At 34.4% G+C, this 18,857-nt stretch overlaps 1 protein-coding gene across 1 annotated transcript in view; it reads right to left on the bottom strand.

Moving 5' to 3' along the window:
• Window positions 1-7,343: 7,343 nt before the first annotated feature.
• The window catches only part of LOC145671341 (protein scarlet-like), a 138,011-nt gene continuing 126,497 nt past the window's right edge, over window positions 7,344-18,857 (bottom strand). The window contains exons 15-16 of the mRNA XM_081740363.1: window positions 11,484-11,584; window positions 7,344-8,867 (exon numbers count right to left, since the gene is read on the bottom strand). Of these exons, the coding sequence (XP_081596489.1) occupies window positions 8,686-8,867; window positions 11,484-11,584 (283 nt within the window). The 3' untranslated portion in view covers window positions 7,344-8,685. The remainder of the gene's footprint in view (window positions 8,868-11,483; window positions 11,585-18,857) is intronic.

The following is an 18,857-nucleotide window of genomic DNA, read 5'->3' on the forward strand; positions in this document are numbered from 1 at the left end:
ACTTTCTTTTGGGAGGGTGCTGAAAAGAGAGGGGCAAAATAAAACGTCGTGCCCCTCCTACGTTTTAAATTTTGTTACGTCGTTGCTCAAATTATTACTAAAGAAAGCACTTTAAACTAAGATGTCTAAGGTTACTACATAATGTAAGGGTGGCATATTCAGGAATAATAATAATAATTATTATTATTATTATTATTATTATTATTAGTAGTAGTAGTAGTAGTAGTAGTAGTAGTAGTAGTAGTAGTAGTAGTGGTAGTAGTAGTAGTAGTAGTAGTAGTAGTATATGAATGTCTTTGGAGCACCGAAATTGTGTAAGACGAACCATGGTATGTAGAGGTTTAAGATGGGTGGTCATAGGGGAGGAAAAATCAGGATTTTGCTCTATCTGACTCTCTAACGTAAAGATTATGTGCTGAAGGTAAGAAGCATCATCATTCTACAATAGCTTGCTTTTACATAGAATATCAGCTACTTCAGTTCTTCTCCTTCGGGCTACTTATCTCATGTGATAAATTCAAAACAATTTAAATTCAAAACAAATACATTGTAACATTTTTTTTCGTAATTAAACATCTAGGGAAAATTAAACATTTAATAGGGAAATCTGTTATCAAAATGTCCAAACAAGTAGATAGAAGACTATTTAATGATTAACACTGTGAAACTTTATAAAATTCTCCAAATTAGAACTAACGTTTACTGGGAAAAATTCGTTATGCACCAGCGAGTATATTGTGAGCAGCAAGCACAGGGAAAATAATTACGAAACTGTTTGCAAACAAAAATTAGGGACACTAATGCAAGTGCGACAACGACATTTCTTTTTCCTTTTTTGGTATCGTCATGAGTTTTACACATGTTACAATTTGATTCTTTCCCACATAAAAAATAAATAAAATAACCATAGTAATAAGAAATTAGTAATGCACTTCTACGGGGTTCGAACCAGCTACCTGCGGCATCCAGCCTAGTTTCTTTAACTAACTGAGCTATTTGTCCTCTTATGTGAGTAGAACCTGTTCTACGGTAAAGACGACTTTTCATTACGATCGTGCTACCAATTCGTCCTTTTCCATAGGTAATTCCCACTTTTTGCTCTATCTATAGGTTAATACTTAGTATAGATTCATATATTTGGAGTTCGCAGATAATGCATGTAATAAGACATATTAGAAATATTTCGTTAAAATTTTCGTTTGTAGATTTAATCCGCATTTCTCTCAATGGCATAGATGTCGCTGCTTCGTGTTAAACTGCAGAATTCCCTCGCATTCTTGAAAATTTCCCACTTTAGCAGAGTTGGTAATTCTCGTAATTTCGGTTGATTTAATGTTTTGCTTCTAATTTATTTATTTTAAGCTAATACCTAACATAAATATTAAGAACGGGTTTGTTGTTAACCTGTAATGCTGGGGAAACCTTCCGAAATTTTGAACATATAAAGAAAACGGAGATATTTTCAAAACAAAAACTTCAAAATAAAGAGACGCGTCATTTATTTTGCTCACAGTTGTACCTAGTTAGATCAACAATAGGTGAAAACACCTTTTCCTTCATACAAGCAGAACAACAATTGCGTCTGGCCTCTTTGTCGTCTAGAACTACAATGGCAACTAGAGGAACTGATTGGGCCTACTTACGATAGGTGTCAGGAATATATAGGCAAGAAAAGTGCCGATGTCCACTTTACCCAGGGCCGGATTTAGCATTTTGGCGCCCGTAGGCCCAATAATTTTTTCCGCCCCCTAGTATCGTTAAAGTTACTTTCCTAAAAACCTTTATTAAAAAATTATATCAGGCCTATATGTTAATTGGTTAAACACCACTCCACGATGCAATTTTATCACTGCAGGTTTTTTGAGAATTTACTTGGTTCTGGGCTTAACAAAATACCGTTAATGTATTAACGAAAGATTGGTGAATAACTTTGGTTTTGTTCAATTTAGCCATTTGGGAAAATAAAAAAAACTCTGTAATATATTATAAAATAGTTTTAATCTCAGAAACACAGCTTACATGAAGTATTTTGATAACGTGACACAAAAACTGTGTTTTAAAGTAAAACTAGATATTTTGTATGTGCAAATAGTAACTTGTACTAGTATAAAAAATGACATTTTTCCGTTCGATTACGGGATTGCCGCTCAACGACATCCCTACAGCCAGTTCTCCCGTGTTTGAGATCAATGTTGTAACGAAGTTGATGCATAATGTTGAAAAATAGTTTAACTTTACCAACAATTATTTGTTCCAATGAACTTCAAGATCAGAATGCTTTATTAGCCTGATTTTTAATCAATTCGAAAAATATATTAAGTTATAACTATTTATTTTTATTCCTAGATTTTTTAAATTTTTTTCTCTCGGTCGTGCGCCCCCTGGGAGCTTGCGCCCATAGGCCCGGGCCTACCGGGCCTATTGGGAAATCCGGCCCTGACTTTACCCCCTGTCCATTTCGTACTCCCGTTCCCTATATATATATATATATATATATATATATATATATATATATATATATATATATATATAAACTATAAATCTCAAAAGAGTTAAGTATGTTACAATAATAGTTATTAATGAGAAATCAAAGTACATTCTTCTTATGTATTTACAACTATTTACTTATTAATTTACAATAAAAAGGAATGGAAAGAACTATTACGGTGGTGAAAACTGTTTTCTCAAACATTTTTAAAATCTCAAATTCAATCTTTCATTTATAACGAAATTAAAATCTTATCAATGCTATTACTAGTCTATTATAGAGGGCTACAGTGAATGTAGAATGTAGATTTTGAATTAAATTAAGCTTTCCTGTGGACAAGATGAAAATACAACAGTAACACTGAATAACTATTGATTGATCGTATTGATTACGAACATTTTCCCGATTTCAGTTTCAGTGTCATTTTGACGCTCTGTAAGATCAAATATATTCACGAAAATTTGTGTCGGGAATTACAGGAAAAAAAAAACATGAATATTTTCCCTTGTACAAGCTTTGCTTTAGTACACTTAAATCCGATTTAAACTACTCGCTGAACAAAAGAATTCGTTTATTATAAAAATTATTAACGTCTATCAATTTCGCCAACTATCTACTTGGCTTCATCAAATACAATAATTTCTGAATAGTTTAAATCGAATTTTAAAAAATGCATGGAAGAAACTGCACGTATTTCCATGGACCCTAATAAGTAATTTGAGTTCAGGTGTAGTTTTGGCGCACTACATTTTGGAACATTTACTGGTAAAATTCAATACTATGCATGAAAAGACGCTTATATAGAGAATGAATTTCTGCAGACGACAGAATTAAATACAAGAAATACAGATGTATTTTAGGTTTACAAGTGTAGGGTTACTAGTGTAATATCAATACAAGTGCTTTACGACGGGTAAAATAAGAGAGTGCATACAAAAGATGGCTCTATTAGATGCTATTTTCCATCGGCAGCATATTTCTGCACAGTGTACAGAACCTGTATTTTATATTTACAACTGGAGGGTTACTGGTATGAAAATGACAAATGCTACTGAAAACCTACTGGCATTATTGGCAAAACCCACTTCTCTCCACTACCCTCGCTTGCGCGCATATCTACTAACGTTAGCGTGCCTGTTCCCTTCAGACGCACCCCCGAGCTTTCGCGAAGCTCAACAGCTTCACCCTGATCTGAGTCGGTTAGATAACATTCGTGCTCTTTAGTGACCACCTAGATCAGGTTAGTTTCTGTCTTTTGCACTGTAGTTTTTATGCTACACATCCGGAAGCCGTATTTATCCGCAAATCGTAAAAGAATTGTAATCTTTCTAGAATTACTTTTGATCGCCCTCTCGAATTTTATATATAAAAAGTGAGATGATTTCATGTCGCCCTCTATTGCTCCCTTTTAGGGGACAATAAGAAATAAATTAGTGAAGAATTATAATTTTTCAACAATTCTTTCTAGTGGTGCGCCAAAAGTAAACCTGTACAGTAATTTGTCAGTAAATACACCTACATCTTGGACGTTTTCCAATTTTATTTTTGGATATGTCAAGCTACTTAACTACGGCTTTACTGAACTAAAGTGAGGGCCACGAACAAAACAAAATGGTCACCGTTGAGCCTCATCACAGAAATTTATCTGTCGCAAGGTAAATATGATGAAAAAAGCATGAATAGATTAATCGATAAAAGAAAAGCGAATTTTTTATATTTATTGGTGTGTATTATAATCTCGTGGAAAAGCATTGAATTATAATTGAGAGGAGATGAAGGAGAGACGGACGCATACTGCATAATCTGATCCCAAACACTATTTCTTCAGCATTTTTTTAACCAAGAATTAGGTGATGGAATGTCTCTTTATTGCCAAGTCTCGAAAACATTTATTTTACTTGAAAACTACATACATTAATTTCACTTAAACGTATTCTTCATTTCAACAAAATTTCATAGAAACATCTTACTCATGTAAACTTGATTTATCACTAAACACTGGAAATATGATCTAAACGGAATTCACAAATATTTTATTTATAACATTTGTCCACTAGATTAAGATTAGATACATATATTGGGTGATTGAATTAATTTTTTTTATAATACCAATGTGTCATTCCACAAAAACAAAACAATATATTCTACTGAAAGTACTATTCCTCGGTAGCTACAATCTTTTCCCATTTTTCGGGTTACAAATGTATTACGCGATAGAAAAATGCGGGTTCCTATGAGGCAATCCACCCATCGAGCCAGTTTTGGTTATCTTTGACAGTTCTGAAGTGTTGGTCAGAAAAGTCATTCTGCATGAATCGAAACAAATGGTAGTTGGAAGAGGCGACGTCTGGTGAATATGGCGAGTGGGGTAAGACATTTCATCGCAATCCCTCTAAGGTTTCTTTCACTACATTTGCAGCATGTGGTCTGGCATTCTTATGGAGCAGAATCACTTTGTCGTGTCTTTGGTCATTCTCCGGTTGTTTTTCTTGAAGTGCTTGATTCAGATACAGTAATTGTATTCGGTAACGATCTGCATTCATCGTTTGACCCGGTGGAAGGAGCTCATAATAAAGCACAGCGAGTTGATCCCACTAAATGCACAGCATGATTTTCTTTCTATGAATGTCCGGTTTTGGAATTGATGTTGATGGTTCTCTGGACCTCACTCATGATTTTCTGCGCTTGGGATTGTCGTAACGAATCCATTTTTCATCGCCGCTTACAATGCAATGCAAAAATGACTTTCGTTTATTTCTTTGAAGTAGCACTTCAACAATGGTTAAACGTTTTGTAATATCTCTTTCCGTCAATTCATGTGGCACCCAGTTTCCCATTTTCTGGATCATTCCGATGAATTTTAACCCATTAGTGCCCAGAATTCCCCAGTGGTATTTTGAAAAGTTTATTTTCGCCTATTTGGTCTTAATATTACTCTAAAATAGAAATTAGAATATTTTTGAAAAAATATTTATTTTTTTCTTGGTTTTTAGTAGGGATGCGCACGAGACGAGTCGAGACAGGATTTTCCTGACAAAATTCGAGTCGAGACACGGCTCTTCCAATAGTAAAATATATATTTTTCGAGTCGAGACATCACTTTTACAGCACATTTTCGAGACGAGACAGCCACAAATCTTGTCTCGTGCGCATCCTTAGTTTTTAGGCCGGCAACTTAAGTTGTCAAATGGCACATACATACTCAAAAAAGGGAACATTTTGGAAAGTTACAATTTTGAGGGAGAAAATACACTGCGAAAACATAACTATTAAAATCAAGTTAATCCTTCCTTTACAAACCTTTAATCCTTCCTTCTGGAGTCATTGAAATCAATCCAGTTGAGTCTTTCTCCTCAAAACACATTGTAACCAAAAACAGTGCTAACTTTATGTCAATATATCATACAAAGAAAATGCAACGATGCTATGACGAAACAGACTCCAAAGTAACTTCATGGTTAAAAGCTGCAACGTCAATCCATGAATTTCTGCGCTATAACGAAAAATTGCCGTGGCAACTTAAGTTGCCAAGGGGGAACAATGGGTTAAACGCTTGCTAACAACATTTAGAGTTTGAGACAACTGTTTAAGCGCCTGAGATAAATCTTCTTCCAGTAGTGCCTCTAGGTCTCCGTCTTCAAACTTTTTCGGCTGACCTCGATACAGTTTGTCGCTCAAGTCAAAATCATTGTTTTTCAATCGCTGAAACCACTCTCTACACGTTGTTTCCGATAGAGCATGCTCTTCATACGCCTCCACTAGCATAGCTTTCTGTAGGAGATTTCTTCAGATGAAAGAACAGTGGCGCTTCCCGCAAATGTTTTTAGGCACAAAACGCGTCAAGTTCAAGACACTGAAAACAAATGTTCTTTTCACTTCACTCAAAGGTCAAATAATGCTCTGATAGCCCAAGGATAGCACTTACAAATAGGTATCCTTTCACAGTCCACTGTGCTGCAGTAGCACAACTACTGCTCTCTGTTCATCAACAGTGAGAATTAATTTGAAGCTCCCAATACAAATACAACGGTTCCAAAGGGGGGAAAAAAAACATTTTTTCGGGGGGTATTTTCCACAATTTTTTAACTCGGAAATTTTGAATTTCTTAAAATATTTCAATTTTAATGGAAAGATAACAGTACGTTCCAACCTTTTTTCTGTTGTAATACGAAAAAAAAAAAAAACAACATTTAATTACAAAATTCAAGGATTAAAGAAAATCGGTCACTCGATAAGAAGGAAATTGTAAATCGGTAGAAGCAGGAGTTTTCTAATTTCAAAATTATTTGTAAAGCCATTAAATTAACGTTGAAAGACAAAAATGTTTTAGTAAAAAGCTTAACAGTTAACAGGAATTGTTCTGAAAATGTGATAGACAGGTTCGAAACCAGCGACAAAGGTTTACGGGGACCAAGTCATTAAAAATTCTCTTACAAATATCTAAATTATGATTTTTGCATTAATAATAGCATTTTGCATTGAGGTCTGGAGGGGTCACGGAAAATTTAGGGGGCAGGCGACGCCTAGCCTCCCTCTGGCTGCGGGCCTGGTGGTAGACTTCGTAGAACAAAATTAGCATTTAAAATTTATGAATAAATAAAACTTCATTATAAGTATATATAACATTTAAGGACATTAAAATGCAAGAGAGAGAAACTTTAAACTATTATCCATAAGTTACTCATTTCAAACATTTCAACACTATATAACAATAGAGCTCCTCCGTGGCTAAGCGGTTAGCGTACACGCCTTTGGCGCGGGAGACCCGGGTTCTATTCCCGGCGGGAGCTCATGTGGTTCGCATTCCACGTTTATCAGTAGGTCCACGTCTGATATAACCTCGCTGCTGAAAAGGGACGTTAAACTCAAAACAACTCAACGATATAACAATAAACAAAGACAAAATTACGTAAGTAATGAAATTTTACTATCTTGTTAAAGTAACATCAAACACAAAATAGCAACTTATGACTTTAATTTTGTAAACTAAACTTACAACAAGATATCTGAAGCTTAGGATAAAGTATTTCCTGAACGGAGAAGGAAATGTAAGCGAAATTTTATACAAACAAAATGATTTTCTATTTGTTGCTTGGTTTATACTTTTTTTCCTGGTTGCCACTGTAAATTTAAGCTGACAATAACACATATCGCAAGATGAGGCGGGCACCAAGAAATGTTTGTTAGAAAGGATCCAAGTTTAGGGAACGTTGTCCAAGACTACAACCCACTACGTCTATGTAGTAGTGAACGGGTATTAATGTGTATCCGAAAAGACGATAAGTAATGGTAAAATAGTTCTGCCTATATTTTCAGAATAAAATGATAAAACTAGATTGTTTTTTATAAGAGAAATAGTACGGATGAACGTAAGATCAAATCTTCATGATACATCAATGATTTCTCTGGTAAACAGCATAGTTTATTTGAGAAAGTGTACAAATTTATGATGAGTTCGGAAGTTTTGGGGGGTCTTTACCAGGTGTACCCTCTGTGTGGATGCGCCCCTGATCTAGATGCATAACTTCTAGACACTTGATAAAATGATTAGACAAACAAAATTATACCTATGATATAGTGAGTCGCATAACTTGGACTTGCTGGCAACAAATACAATGCCAGTTTAAAAACAATCAAGATGGCCAGCTCAGGACTGATCATAGAACTCATAAGTACTGAAATGTTTTGAACATATTTTCTTAATTGTAAAAACAACTACAGAGAAACGGAAGCGGTACTTAAATTAGGAAATTACAAAGAACGAAAATTTGTTTTATTTTTTTAAGAGAGAAAAGGGAAAAAACTTTCATCCCCGAAAGCCGGCTCTTTTGATTTTTTTTTATATTGTTCTTCAAAATTGATTCGTTTATTTCCAATACCATGTTAGTGATCTCATATTTAGCACTTAGATTAATCTTCTATTTATACTGGCATATGATGATATTTCAGTGAATACCACTGGAAAATTGTTCACAAACTAAATCTGTCAGTACACAAAAATTTCTTTCTGCGCGGGCACGTGGTTTTGTCCCTGCCATGTGTTTATAGGATTATGGAGATTGTAGGATGGAGGGAACAGTCGCCGATCAGAAACTGAACGTGATATTCGGCTTCACTTTATACTTACAGATCCCACCTGATTTGTGTGTCCAACATCTATAATAGCACATCACAGTTGTCACAAGTTCATTCGTTACTTAGTAGACTGGTTGCTTTTTACTTCTTCTCCAAACATTTAGAAGACCAATGAGATTCAGTATTACGTAGAAAGCCAACAACTGCATCAAGTCATAAACTAAATTCTCTTCAGAAAATCCACTTGCTTGTAGAACCTGGTCTCCTGATTTCAAACAGGGCAAAGTTGTCTTCTTAGAACATTCTAAACATTAAAAGAATAACTAATTAATAACAGAGAGAATTGTTTATATCATAATAATGGAGGAAATTTGTTTATTTTCAGATAAACTTCAGATACAAAATCTCCTTAACGTAAATTCAAAATTCTACTCTCAAATGACAAAAATATTTTTTAAAGTGAGACTTTAGAGAGAAAAGAGACCCTTAAATTTTATTACATTTCAGCACAAACTAAAAAACGAAACACATGCAAAAAATTATGGACAATGAAAGTCAAAATTAAGAAACATAGTATTGACAGTAATAAGGCAATTAAAAAGTAAACTAGAAAACACCGACTAAATGCATGATAGGCCTATTAGTGAGCAAAGAAATGCTGTTTGTATAAAGAAAAGTACGTCTCTCAAGGTATTTAACATCCATTGATTAAAAGAACCTTATTTTACATCAAAATTAACCTGGTAATGCATTCAGGCACTGAAAATAATCTCGTCGTTTCTTGGGATCGTACATATTAAAATCAAAGGTAATTCTATTTATTAACTTTATGGTCTATGGAACTTGAAGGTTCAATGCCAAGGTCACAAAAGCTCTCCACTGACTTTTATCCTCAGCGAACTGAATCCTGTTTCTACTTTGTATTTCTATTTCTGGGAGATCCATCCTAATATTACCCTCCCATCTGCGCGTAGGTCTTCCTAATGGTCGTTTTCCGATTGGTCTTCCAGTTAGGACTTTGAAAGCGTTCCTACTTTCTTTCATCCTAGCTATATGACCTGTCCACTTGAGCCTCCTAGATTTGATGATCCTAACAATGTTTGTTAAACGATATGAATTACGTAGTTTCTCGTTATGAAGTTTCCGCTATTCCCCATTGATATTATTAAGAATTACATAAACCTATTAAGAATATAAATCTTATCACGTATTTAAAAATCAGAATTCGGAGAGTAACTTTCAACAAGGCTCAAATTAAAGGAATAAATTCTAAAGAGTATTATGTGCCTTCCACATCTCATTCTTTGAATTTGGTCGGAAGTAGTGCAGCAAGTAGTTGTAGGGAAGCATGTTCTTTTTTCACTATGCTTCAAAATATTTACATTTTTTTTTTCAGTTCAACAAAACGCTGGAATTTACTTACTTTTTTCATGTATCCAGGAACGAAAACACTAAAATCTTGATCACAGACATGTTGGTCAGCACGAGAGGAGGCTTGTACATGTATATATGAAAACTGGGTTAGTGTAATTCAGATCCTTACTCATGTAAGCGATGATCCCTTTGAGAAAACCCCTGGTTCGAAATGATGCCTTATCCCTCTTGAATCAACTAAACAGGCTGGAAACAGCTTTCATGATCACTTTTTGGAATGATATACTGAAGAGATTCCAGAGTGTCACCGTGAAATTACAAAGTGTCAACATAGATTTAACAATAGTACATGATTTATTTGAATTATAACTTCATTATAACTTCTCTTCGTGACATGTTCGACTCTTATGATATGAGCAAAAATACATGGAGAAAACTGATATGGATTACGAGTGTAGTTATGAAAGGTTTAGAAAACGTAACATTCAAGCCGATGAAGTAAGAGACAATGAGGTTGTTCTAACAGGAAGAGAAAAACATTTAAAGTTGGGGTGTTTCTTCCTATTCTTGATAAATTGCACGTTGAATTAATTAGAAGAAAAGAAAGCTATAAAATTAGGGATGCGCACGAGACGAGTCCAGGAATTTTCCTGACAAAATTCGAGTCCAAACACAGCTCTTCCAATAGAGAAACATACATTTTTCGAGTCAAGACATCACTTTTACAGCACATTTTCCAGAGGAGACAGCCTCAAATCTTGTCTCGTGCGCATCCCTATATAAAATAATGTCTGACAACATGATTTTTAGTAAGTTTCTGCAAAGTTCTGTGTTATTTCTGAACATACAGCCAATCTTCAGGCTGCCTATGAAACTGATCTAGAATCAACATTTCCAATAAATGTGTGCATTTTGCGGGACTTCTGAAAACCAGAGGAATCTGTGACTCACCAGCAGAAATGTTAGCATTTATACGGAAAGAAAAAATGCTGTCTGTGTTTCCAAATATGGATATTGCATTAAGAATATTTTTGTGTACTGCTGTAACAAACTGTTCAGCTGAACGTTCGTTTTCGGCTCTAAAAAGACTGAAGACTTGTCTCCGTTCAACCATGTGTAATAAAAGACTGAACGAGTTACCTATTCTCCACATAGAAGCGGACATCTTGACTGATGGACACATCAACTTTGAAGAATTTACACACGAGCTTGCAGCAACCAAAGTGAGGCGGAAGCAGCTTTATTTATGACTGGTGAGTGGTGAATTTAATTTCTCAATACATTATATAATTTTAGATATAGCACATACATAAAATGAATTGTTTGTACTAGGCCTATTACTTTCATTATTGATTTTTATCCTTAGCTTTTTTTTTCAGTATGCTTACTAATTTTATATTAGCCTTAAAATACTGCAAATACTATTTTTCTTTTGAGAAGGGCGCACATTAAGTTTGTGCCTAGGGCGCCAATGAAGCTTAATCCGCCACTGTGTATACTAATGAATACGCTTTAACATAATGTTAAATAAATATGGTATTGTTACCTATATTATTAATGTCCCTCCATTGTAGAACAGATAGAGCTTCGTTGCTGTAGTACATTTGGGACGAATATTTTAACCATGTGACTCCATAGGGAAGTGAGCTGTATGAAAAAATAAATTTAAAAATTCTTATATATAGTATCTTCTATTGCAAATATTTTGTAAAGTAGTTTTACAAAATTACTTTACTGGCTGCTATGCGAAATACTTCTACTCTACATCTTTTATTTATTTATTGTTTTTAAAATTATATTTTTGTCTATTAATTTTCAATATGCATTGTTTTGTCAACTTACCTCCTAGCTGGGGGAAATCACGCCAGGCGAGTAGAATAATACCTAGGTAGTTATATTAATTTCAGAGTATACAGTATAAACAGCCTTATCAGAGCGATTGAGGTATGTTTTAGATTTTGATTCTATATTTACATGTTTTCGTCGAACAGTTTATACTGTGAAATTCGTAAATTTGTAGACCGATGGAACATCTCCCTCAGAAATGCAGGTATTTTCTAATCAAATGTAGTAACTAATAAAACTTCAGAGTTTATATGTGTCGCATCCAGAAAGTAACTTTCCTACGCGTCCCCTAGCTAGGAAACCATATGTTGCGCGAATCGACTGCATGCACGTGACAGAGTAAGGTCCTAGCATGACGTATGCGCCAATGGAACTTCCCTAGTGCTCTCGGTAGCGTCGTGGCAGTGCTTGAAGGTGGACGTTCCTATTCCAGCTTCCGCTGCGTGAGAAGCGGGAGCAGTGATAAAGTTTTTGATTGCACAGGGCATAGCTCTGATTGAAATCCATTGTCAGAACAAGCGGCGTGGAATGCTTAGTGCCGGTGTTGTCCTGCTGCACGATAATGCCAGTCCACATACAGCGCATCAGACAACAGATCTCCTGCAGCAGTTCGGTTGGGACATTTTGGATCATCCACCAAATAGCCCGGACCTCGCTTCGAGCGATTACCGTCTGTTTTTACACCTCAAGAAATTCCTATCAGGTCAGTATCAGCATTTTCAGAATGATGGAGAGGCTGAGGAGGTTGTTAAACAATGGTTCTAATTTCTGGCGGCCAAGTTCTATGACACAGTTATAAGCAAGTTGGTTCCACGATATGACAAATGTCTCAATTCCGGTGGCGAATCTGTTGAAAAATAGCTAAACACATCCGGTATCTGGTACAATAAATGTTTCCATTCAATTGTTTTGTTTCTGTTCAAGGCCTTTGGGAAAGTTACTATCTTTGATTTAATTATAAATATTTTAAGTGTGTATCAATCGCATTTATTAAAAGAAAAGAAAAGGAAATACCTTTTTAAATGGATATAATTCTGTCAACTACAGATACAAACATTATAGTATATTCTTTTTAAAAGCTTTTGCTTAATAAATAATAGATACACACTGACCAAACAAACATGTAAGAGAAATTTTAAGCACAGTACACCTGCTGGTTGAGAAAGTTAAAAAGAAAAATTAATTACTTATCAACCTACCATCCTATTCTCCACATGTATCGGTACAACAAGCTAGTTCCGTCTTCAATGGTAAGGTAACAAGAATATAAAGAATATAAACGGATAAGGGAAATATAATATGGAAATAGGAATACATACCACCAAATGAACATAAAGTAAAAAATGGGTACCGAAAAGAACAATCAGAACACAGTGAAAGAAAGAAAGAGTTTAAAAGAAGTGTGGTGTCTATATTACGTAACTGTTGCTAAAACCAAAATACACATCAAATGTAGATAGCTATATTTTATCATTATTACCAGAATCCAGATTTAAATTCGGTTTATATTAATGAATAAAGAATGGCTCTTTAATTTATTTTTTAACCTATTACATTAACCTGTTTTATATTGTGTGTATGTTGTTTTAGGTGAAGTGACAATCCCGATAAACTCTCTTCTTGTTGATTTTTTTTATTTTCTAATGTGTTCTTTAATTTGGGTGTTAATATTGCTCTTGGTTTAACGCATAGATGAAGAATCACATTCGCACTGAGCACGATAAATACCTGACTTATTTAGTGAACCAACAAAATAACTTTTAAAGCGAGTGAGATGCTTTTCTAAACTTTATAGGGGATACTGGAAGCAGATATGTTATGATTTGCAAGAATACGTTAAATTTTTGTCGATGATTTTGGAAAATAAAGAATTCCTATCCAAGTTTTTCTTTGGGTCCGCGGCGGCTCAATAGTAGAGTATCCACCTCTAGTGTGTGGGGTTCCTGGTTCAATTCCAGCTTGCAGCTAGTAAACTTTGTGATGAACAAACATCGTGTATGTGGGTATGCTTAGGGTTATTCCGTTTCCTTCTACTTTCTTCATTCCACCATTTCATTAATTTCTCATCATCACTGTCTCCTTTAGGCCACACGGCATAATCACGGGACGTAAAACTCAGTTTTTTTTTTTTTTTTTTTTTTTGTATAGTTTACTCTTTGTAATATAGATATGATAACTAAGAAATAATTAGAAAGTGTAATTTTAAAAAACGATAGTAACCTTAAAAAGTTGACGAGACAGTGCAATTATATTTGAGACACATGATTATAAACCTATGCTCATATGCTTATATATTTTTATTAATTATCTTATTAAGAAACCGGAACTTTATTAAGAATAATTATTTGTCAGTGGCGTATTTACGGGTTGCTATCGAACTTAAGTCCCCAGAAGTAAATTTGGTAGATTTTTGCATTCCACGTACAACAATAATCCTTCTTACCATTTACCTTCTAAGAATTTCATCGTCTTTCCATTTTCTTACGCCCTTTGTTCAGAAATAACACTGTATTTATCAAATTTCCAAGAATGTGTATGTAAGAACTTCGTCCTTTCTTTTGTCCATTCTACTCTTCTGTTTCTTTTTCTTAGTTTCTTTCTTTCGTTTCTCCTATCATACTCGACCGTTGGTAGTTGTGATTCAAGTCGGCCGTCGTCAGTAACACCAAAACTAAGAGGAGCTGATAAGTGGTGAAACTGATGTTCCACACCAACTTGCATGGATATCAACATAACGGGACTTTAGTTATTATAGCAAAGGAATATTTACATCGTTTAGTTATAAAGAAAGATAAATATTTGAATTAATGAAAACGAAGAGGGGGGAATAAGTAGCCCGGGCAATTAGGTAGGCGAAGAGGATGTTTCCGTTTTCTTCTATTAATAGAACAAAAGGTTACATTCACTGCTAAATTTTTGTGTGTATCATATCACATAAGATTCATCAGTCTGCAATTTTTGCCATTGAAACTTTAATTTATACATAAATTAAAATCTATTTAATTGTCAAACTCAGATGAACAATTGCCTCTCTGCTTCCACGTGTTTTACATAGCTCCAACCCCACTCACCCCTACCTCGAAACAAAATCCTAAATATGCTACTGGTGTTTGTATATAATTAAGTAATGTTTGTGGTATGATATATTCAGGGAATTTCTTAGGTACGATCACTAGTGTCCGAAATATAAGCAAAGATTTATATCCCATCTTTAGTCCATTTTCGTTGTAAGTTCATCAACAGATATGTTTAACAATAGTTCCGTTGGATTTCACAACCTTAAATTAGTATAAAAACAGCAAATAGAAATTTATCCGAACGTGAGCACTTTTTCCATTGGTATGAGCAGTAATTCTTTGAAATAATTCATATTAAAATAGTATCAAGTTAAATAAACATTATTATATTTATCTCTGCCAAAAGAGGAAAAGAAGGGTGAAAGGGAGGAATCTTGGATAGTAAGTTTGCAGAAGATAGCAATACCTTGTTTTTGAAAAAGGGATTTAAATTTTCCCGAAAGAATATATAACTCCTACTCTTGAATTTCATTATAGATATGGAACAAGTAGAACTGTTACATGAATATTACGTAAATGAGTTTAGTTTCTATGGTATGATATTTTCGCAACTATACTGAAACCGGAAATGGTAGTAGATTTCAGCCACTTCTGGGTTTATTGGAGAGATTAAAGTGTTCATGGAACGCTTAATTGAATACCCCCCCCCCAAAAAAAAAAAAATGCTTCTCGCTATGTATAACTAACAACGTTTTCACTCTATAGCTAACAACGTTAAAATCGGAAGTGGTTGATTTCTACCACTTCTGGTCTGAAGAGAGGGTTAAGAGAGAAGTTGGTACACATTATTAAAACGCTACATCGATCTTCCCCCACTAAAAAAAGAATAGTTTCTTGTTCTCACTTGTCTGTTTTGTTTTAGTTTCTTGTTCTCACTTGTCTGTTTTGTTCGACGTAGATCAAGATTGAAGTCGAAACTTGTAGCGGATTTCTATCACTTTCATTCTTACAAGGGAACATCTTACATTGATAGTGCAACATTGCCCAATCAAACAATGTGCAATCGATAGAGGAGTGAAGAAAAATGAGAAATCCAAAGTTTTACGGGCCGACACCCAGAAACACAGGAGATACAGAGGAAAGAAGGATCTAGAATTAAGTGAAGATAGCAATGCAAAAGATACACTGACACAGAAAAAATTTTAAAATGATTAAATTAATCAGAATGACATTTACACAACAGTATAGTATGCACACATTGTACCCACAGACATGCTCAATAACATCTTATGTAATGCAGTGTTGCCAACTGAGTACAAATGAAGTTCTCAAGCGACCCTCTCCTCGTAGGGAACAATACACTGCGGAGCGCTTTATCAACAACACTGGAAAACTGACTGCCAATAATGTGTGAGATGATACAATATTACGTGCATCAGAAAAGTGAGTCTGCTAATCAATCGTCAATTCAAGCGCACGCATTATTTCAGTTTTTTGTGTTGTGTTTGATACTATTCTAATTTTCCACTTGGGCTAAACTGCTTCGACATTGTGCTTCGTCGGTTATTTCGTACTTCAGTGCTTATATTCTTGTTTGTGGACTCATATTTTGGTTTTAACTAGTTAGAGTCATGTACTGTATGTACTCTTCTACATTCAAGATTCATATAGGCCAATCCTCAAATGTTGGCAGTACTGTATATTAAGACATCACAGGTATGGCTCTACTCATAATTAGACTTGGTATATGTTATAATTTGTGTTCCGTCCCATTTAACAAAACTTCATTTTGTGCTTAGTTGGCAACACTGCACTAATATGATGTTATTGAGCATATCTGTGGGTACAATATGTGCTTACTATACTGTTGTGTAAATGTCATTTTGATTAATTTTTATCATTTTGATTGCATTGCTATGTTCACATGATTCTACACCCTTTTTTCTTCTGTATCTCCTGTGTTTCTGGATGTCGGCCCGTAAAACTTTGGATTTCTCACTTTTCTTCACTCCTCTATTAATTGCGAATTGTTTGATTGGGCAATGGTACTATCAATATAAAATGTTCCCTTGTTAGTAGAGAGTAAAAGATCAAGATTAAAATATATTCTTGGGACGTCCGATCGATTGCAGGAAATTGTTTCTCTCTATCTATTATAATTTTTGCTCTATAGTGATCGTTAAAACCGGAAATGGTTGATCTCTATTATTTCCGATTTGAATATCATCTCCATCAAAATACTCGACACTTAGCTTTCGATCCTCTACATCGTAGTCAGAATTGATTATGAATTGTTTGCGGTTTTTAATTTTTTATTTTATTCATTTATTTTTATTTTTTTGTCAGGGTAAATATATAAAGAAGTTTTGATAAACTCTAAACTTCTTAAAAATCGAAAACTTTTTAAAGAGGAAAAAAATTTGAAGGGAAGTATGAACATAATAGAAAATAAGTTTCCTAGCAATGAGTGTATTAACGTAATATTTAAAAAAAATCTACAAGTATTTCAGAGATAACAAACATCAAAAAATCGGAAATTGGGAAAAACAAAAGATTGACTCCGTAATTTAAAGATTTCCCGAAACTACTTGATGTCTGGTGCATAAAGTCAGGTGAGGAAAATAGCTTTGTATTGGTATAGAGAGAATCATAGATAAATAAGATGTTGAATAAGATTTTAAAAAGAACAGTAGCGGTGTGCTCTCAGGAAATCCGTTTTAAACTGATTAACTAGATGCACTAATAAAAATGCAACCGTTAAACTTGGTAATTAGATCCACTAATAAAAATAGAAATCTTTTCTACTAAATAATGAGGAAAAAAGAACCCAAAGGTTACTGTCCTGTCATTACGTATTATATACACGATCTCCCAAAAACTCGCAAGGTTAGAGTAAAATCTATTATTTCCAGAAAACAACATTCATCTTACCTTCTTGCCAAATGGATCACAAGATAAATTAGAAAGTGCATTTTAAACTTTAAACGCATTGTAAAAATAGTTATATTTGTTAAAGAAAAAATACATTTGTTCGGTGGTGAATTCTAATAGTTGCAAATTACGTCAGTCGACATCATGAATATATACTCCTGTTTTGGATGTGTTTGTGGAATGTAGGAGTCGTGCCATCAAATCTGAAACCACTTAAATATGTCGAAACCATAAAAGAATGTAAATACAAAGTCTCCTATGAAATTTACTTCAGTGGGATTACTTGCATGTGGAGACAAATCCATGCAAGGTTTTTCTTTTAATTAGCTTTAACTATAATTCCTTTTACTTCCTTATTCCCTCAAAACCCTGAAGGCGAACACTATTCTTTCCTGCATAAATACACGAGTGGTAAGTGCAAGTGATGTATATTTGATCACGAGTTACTAATAGGCAGAGATGCAAACTGGTCAGTAAAGTCAGTATTTTTGACGAAATCAATACTTAGTCAGTATTTTTGAAATAAGCCAGTAGTGTCAGTATTTTAGGCTCTTTGAGGGGTAAACAAAAATTTTCAAATTTTAAAAGCAAGCTCAGCTGAAGTTGAAAGAGGTCTCAATGCTTATTTGCACATTAAGGGAGCTCTCTACATGAGATATATGATGGGAAGGCACATCATATATATAGTGTTTCAAAACGACAACATTTCGGAGGTGATTCCTGAGACCAAAATAAGACAAAAAGTATAGATCAACCTGGGTGCACAAATGCTTCCTTTCGGAGTTATAGGTTCCCGGAAACATGAAAAAAATTAACTTTAAAGGTTCATAGTTCCAAAACTATGGAACCTGTCGTAGTCGGGTCAAGACTTCACTTAGGAACTAGTATGTACCCTATCCAAATATCTTGAGTTTCAGAATCCTGTGGTACTCCCGCAACAATTGTTATAGAGGTAGTTGGAGAGTACTTCAAATTATGTGCCCGTATAAAAACTTCCTCTATAAAAATTGCTTCTTGAGTACTTTAGGATTCTGAAACATGTATTTTTGGATAGAACACATATTAGTTCCTTAGTAGTCTTAACCCGACTACGGTAATTCCATAGTTTTGGAGCGATGGACCTTTAA

This window comes from Thermobia domestica, chromosome 15 (genome assembly GCF_964235325.1).
Source record: "Thermobia domestica chromosome 15, izTheDome1.hap1.1, whole genome shotgun sequence".
Classification (NCBI taxonomy): domain Eukaryota; kingdom Metazoa; phylum Arthropoda; class Insecta; order Zygentoma; family Lepismatidae; genus Thermobia; species Thermobia domestica.